This window comes from Octopus bimaculoides, chromosome 22 (genome assembly GCF_001194135.2).
Source record: "Octopus bimaculoides isolate UCB-OBI-ISO-001 chromosome 22, ASM119413v2, whole genome shotgun sequence".
Classification (NCBI taxonomy): Eukaryota; Metazoa; Mollusca; class Cephalopoda; order Octopoda; family Octopodidae; genus Octopus; species Octopus bimaculoides.
Genome location: NC_069002.1, coordinates 9,188,542 through 9,194,186, shown reverse-complemented (window position 1 = coordinate 9,194,186; position 5,645 = coordinate 9,188,542). Strand labels below are relative to the sequence as shown.

At 40.4% G+C, this 5,645-nt stretch overlaps 1 protein-coding gene across 7 annotated transcripts in view; it reads right to left on the bottom strand.

Moving 5' to 3' along the window:
• LOC106874140 (uncharacterized) overlaps positions 1-5,645 on the bottom strand; it is a 49,746-nt gene that overhangs the window by 14,503 nt on the left and 29,598 nt on the right. For 3 of the 7 annotated variants that reach the window (XM_052975753.1, XM_052975750.1, XM_052975751.1), the window contains 5 exons: positions 4,920-5,171; positions 3,131-3,268; positions 2,869-2,924; positions 1,951-2,087; positions 573-697 (listed from right to left, as the gene is read on the bottom strand). The exons of 2 other annotated variants lie outside the window; for them this stretch is intronic. In XM_052975753.1, the coding sequence (XP_052831713.1) occupies positions 573-697; positions 1,951-2,087; positions 2,869-2,924; positions 3,131-3,268; positions 4,920-5,171 (708 nt within the window). The remainder of the gene's footprint in view (positions 1-572; positions 698-1,950; positions 2,088-2,868; positions 2,925-3,130; positions 3,269-4,919; positions 5,172-5,645) is intronic. 2 more of the 7 variants (XM_014921758.2, XM_052975754.1) reach the window with 2 other exon arrangements.

Here is a 5,645-nt window from a genome sequence, read left to right as displayed (position 1 = left end):
GTGGCTGAGCACTCCACAGACACGTGTACCCTTAACGTAGTTCTCGGGGATATTCAGCGTGACACAGAGTGTGACAAGGCTGACCCTTTGAATTACAGGCACAACAGAAACAGGAAGAAAGAGTAAGAGAAAGTTGTGGTGGAAGAGTACAGCAGGGTTCGCCACCATCCCCTGCCGGAGCCTCGTGGAGCTTTAGATGTTTTTGCTCAATAAACACTCACAACGCCAGGTCTGGGAATCGGGACCGCGATAGCTATGACCGCGAGTTCGCTGCCCTATCCACTGGGCCATTGCGCCGCCACTGCTTGCTACTGTAAATAACAGCATGTAGAATATTAAGTTAAAAAAGCAAACTCTTGGATGGAAAAAAAGTTGAAGACTCCTTCTAACATACGAAGACTCCCTCTGATATACAAATCCATATCTTCTGTACAGCAGATATCTTTATATACGGGTTTACTATTAATTTCCGCTCATAGTTACCCGTCTTTACAAATATTTATATTTAAATCAGTGGCTTTTACTTTCTGCAGAATGAAATGGATAAATAAATGAGAAATTTACTTTCATACCGTCATTAAACGTTTCTTTAAGTTAGTGATAAAAGACATTTCTTTATCGATTTTAATAAGAACGAGATTAGTTTGGTCTTCCTCTGGCTCTATTGTCACCACTGAAGAAGAAAGATTTTTCAGACCTGAAACCGAGAAAATGAGAAACAATTCACGAATTAAAAAATCAAATAAAAAGATAATTCTTAATTAAATAATTGAAATAATAAGAATAATTCACGAAATATATTAACTCATTAGCATACAGATTACTCTGTCAGATATAATGTTTATTTATCCACATTGTTTTGAATTAATCATGAATTATCGCGTAGCTTTGGGAGAAAGAGAAAGGAAAGACACACACACACACACACACACATACACAAATATTTATATAAGTGTGTAGTAACGCCTTAATAGCAGACGACATTTCCGGTAAGCTTATCCACGCATGCGCGGGGACTAGTTCCGGAAGGAACACGGGAAGAGTCTCATGCGCATGCGTGGAGTTCAACATCTAAAACGTTCCCGCTTTTTTCATTCTCTTTCTCGGCCGGCCGGCCATGAGCATGGACGTGTCAAGCAGTGTCTCCAACATTCCAACTCTGGAGACAGTGTCTTTCCAACAAAGGGCGAAGTGCTGCCTATTTCCTCTGTAAATAAATATTGTTGTGTTGATGGTTCAGAATCTGCGTTCCGTTGTTTCTTCAGAATTTAATGTACGGAAGCGGGTGTATAACCACTTTCCTATAAGTGTGTGTGTCTGTGCGCGCGTGTGTTGGAGAGAGATTGATAAAATAAATATAATTTACGATAAAATTTTAGTTTCATTTTCATTAAAATACCGGCGAATTCAGAGTAAAACATCTCATTACAGTTCGCCGCATTCAGTATCACTGATTGCCATTCACTCCCGCTCCGTTTGTTGTTTTAGCTTCCCTCGACCAGTGTGACCATGTGAAGCATACTGCATTTTAAATTATGTAAGATAAGATTAGTTAATAATTAAGAAAGCAGAATGAACTTTCAAATGAAAACGACAGACATAACAAAGTAGAGACGCTGTTGGATAATTTAGAAAACTTCAAAACGTTTCATTTAAGCATTATGAGATGAATACGAAAAATAAAGAGAAGGACTCCAGCTCCTATCGAATGATTTAGAAAGTAAATCGTATAAAGTGGAACTAATTCAACAGCTTCAAACGCTGTTACTCACACAAAAAAAGGATATATACAAAGACATGTAGCATATTATATATATATATACTGATTTTAAATTTTGGCACAAGGCCAGCAATTTCAGGGGGGGGGGAGAATTAGTCGATTACATCGACACCAGTGTGTCGCCCCTAACCTCAACAATAATGAAGCAAATGACAACGAAGCATATTTACCATTGACCAGTTTCTTTGCTAGAAAATGGTCCTTCTGAATGCTTTCTTCAAATCTGTCTAAACCATATAAGGCTGCGGCAGCTTCCATACCCAGTTGAGACATTTCACCCCCGAGGGCTTTACGAGATCGTTCGACTCTGGTTATTAAAAACAAAAAGGAAAAAAAAATTATATTAATTATAGTAATGTCTCGATATACGAGTTAATTTGTTCCCGGAGATCGCTCGTAAAAGCGAAAACCCGTAAAGCAGAGCAATAATTTCCCACAGTAGCAATGAAATTCCCTGTTGTCATTTTACTCCGTCGCTGTGTAGACGCATCCGAACCAGTGTTGCCACATGTTGCGATGTTGCCACATGTTGCGATGTTGTCACATGTTGCGACGTTACCACACACACAAAAATGGCTGTTTAACTTTTTTATATTTATCATTAAATAAAACTCATAAACCCGGGATCTCGTAAAACGGGTCCTCGTAAAGTGAGGTATTACTATACAATTATGTATTTGTGTTTGCAAGATTCCTGTTGTGAGATCATGACATGACATAAAAGTTCAAAACTTTAATAAAAATAAAATAAAGTTTTGGTCGGTCAGTGGCTATAGTAGAAAACACGTGCCCATGGTGCCGCGCAGTAGGACCGAACCCGGCACTATGCGGTTGGGAAGCAAGCTTCTTTCTACGCAGCCAAGGCCTAGTGGTTAGGATGTTACACTTAAAAATATGTTGCAAACAAGCCGTTTAGCTTAAAGGTAGAGTATTCGGTCGGAATCTGAGGTGTACGGGTTCGAGTCCCACAGACATCTACTGACAGCTTTTTTTTTTTACCAACGGTAGTGCCCCAGCATGACCGCAGTTTTAAAGCTGAAACACTTAAAAGAATAAAAGCATAAATAACAATACCAATTGATACAAACCTTTTGATGAAAGATTCAGTGCCAGCTACTATAGACCCAAATGGAGCACCAATTCCCTGGAATTAAAATTTAAAAGTCAATGAAGTAATGATACCAATATAAAATCAACAAGATCTGGCAGAGGATGGCCCCCAGGGAAACGTACGAGAGTAACCCTCATACTGGGGTGTGCTTCTGTCCAGAGAACAGTGGAGAAAAGCCATTGACGGTCAATGCGAAGAAATAGAGCTTTAACCATAAAATCATCAAAAATACCCCTTACCTTATTGAGACAACAAGTGAGAGAATCACAGAATTTTGTTATATCCGAAACAGGAACACCAAGTCCAACGGAAGCATTCAAAATACGTGCACCATCCACGTGAACCTTTATATCATTTTCTTGGGCTAGATTGTACAACTGCAAAAATGAAAATTATTTTATCAGTAACAATGTGTAACACGATTTTTGTCCTTGGGTAGTAACTGTTATTTTCTATTTGCATGCCCCTAGAAATTATGAAAAATGGCTAATACTTCTTTCAGATTTTGTTTTTGTTACATTTATTCAAACTGCCTGGAATCGAACTCGGAATCTTGGGGTTAGTAGCCCACGCTCTTAACCACTACGCCATCTGGCCACGGGCAGATGTCGTAGTGTTTACAGGGCCTCTCAGAACTGGTGTGTTTGATGGGTTGGTATTTAGCATAAACCTCTGCAGAAAACACGAGCAGAGAGGGCATTCGATAGGTTTGCTGTGGCAGGGAGAAAGTATGCAAAGACAATACGTTTCTTGGTTATTTCTTCATATTCGGTATTTCTTTAGATTCGATGTGAAACAATCAGTTTGTAAGATGAAGTTAAATGAAGGAATGTGGTCTCGTGTTTAGAGTGTTGCATTCATGATTGCAAGATCATGATTTCAATTCCCAGACAGTGTGGTGCTATGTGTTCCTGAGCAAAACACTTCATTTCACGTTGATCCTGTTCACATTTTGCCCTGAACAGGACCACTTTTAGGTGGAATGTTGTGATACCAGTCATTTGTACGTCATAGAAACTGAGTCCCATGACTCAGGATAGTAAGGTCCAGGGTTTGATGATGGTGATGATGGTGATGATGACGACGATCATGAGTTTGTAGCGAACCCTAAAGCAATATTTCACTCATTTCCACAACAAGGTCCAGTCCTTGCCGTGATGTTGTGGCTTAGATGCCTCAGTGACTATGAGAGATACACCAGCAATGTACACGCCCCTGATAAAGCTTGCCATGCTGGACAGATCAAAAGATCGAGGCCAGACCAATATGGACGGACCACCTCTTCCCAGAAGTAAAAATCAGTTTGTGTAGTGTCAACGTTCTTATCTAGGAAAAAAAAAAAAGCAAAGTTACAAAAGTGTTGATGACAACTGAAAACTAAGAAAATCTAGAGAAACATGAAGAGCAGATCATAAAACACCTTAAAAGAATTGGAGGAGGAATATTGAGGCACAGATGAAACTGGAAAGACAACAGAAAAGACAGTCTCAGCGTTGTTGTCTTTTGTTGGCACTCCGTCGCTTACGACGTCGAGGGTTCCAGTTGATCCGATCAACGGAACAGCCTGCTCGTGAAATTAACGTGCAAGTGGTTGAGCACTCCACAGACACGTGTACCCTAACGTAGTTCTCGGGGATATTCAGCGTGACACAGTGTGACAAGGCTGACCCTTTGAATTACAGGCTCAACAGAAACAGGAAGTAAGAGTAAGAGAAAGTTGTGGTGAAAGAGTACAGCGGGGTTCGCCACCATCTCCTGTCGGAGCCTCGTGGAGCTTTTAGGTGTTTTCGCTCAATAAACACTCACAACGCCCGGTCTGGGAATCGAAACCGCGATCCTATGACAGCGAGTCCGCTACCCTAACCACTGGGCCATTGCACCTCCACTCTCAGCGTTGAGAGCAGTAGAAAAAGTCATGTGCACAACAACGGAAAAAGTCAGTGGAACAAGTTATATCTAGAGGGAGAATATGGCTTAAACTAAGTAAATACATCGTTTTTGTATCTGCTTTGCAAAACATCTCCTTACCTCTTGTAAATAGTCCAAAGGTAAAATTTTCCCTCCGCATCTATTATGAGTGTTTTCTAGACAGATAACTTTTGTTCTACAGTCACCAATTCCACCTGATGATATTGTCTCGGCTAATGTGGTTAAATCGTGAGTTCCATCTTTTAGAGTGGGGACGCTTCTTGGAAATATTCCAGCCAACTTTGAAAAAAGATTCATCACAATGCCATGTAATCCGGTAGTACTCATAAAAAAGCTTCTTAATGTATCATTCTACAAAACATAGGATGTATAGCTCGATACAAGAGAAAAAGATAAGTTATAATGTGATGATAGAAATAGTATAATGAAATTTTATTTAACAATAGGCGCAGGAGTGGCTGCGTGGTAAGAAGCTTGCTTACCAGCCACATGGTTCCAGGTTCAGTCCCACTGCGTGGCACCTTGGGCAGGTGTCTTCTACTATAGCCTCAAGCCGACCAAATCCTTGTGAGTGGATTTGGCAGGCGGGAACTGAAAGAAGCCCGTCGTGCTTGACAACCGATGGTGGTATGTTTACGTCCCCGTAACCTAGCGGTTCGGCAAAAAGAACCGATAGAATAAGTACTAGGCTTACAAAGAATAAGTTCCGTGGTCGATTTGCTCGACTAAAGGCGGTGCTCCAGCATGGCCGCAGTCAAATGACTGAAACAAGTAAAAGAATAATTGTTAAGTGAATTTTTATCAAACTATTTCTCTGCCATTTAT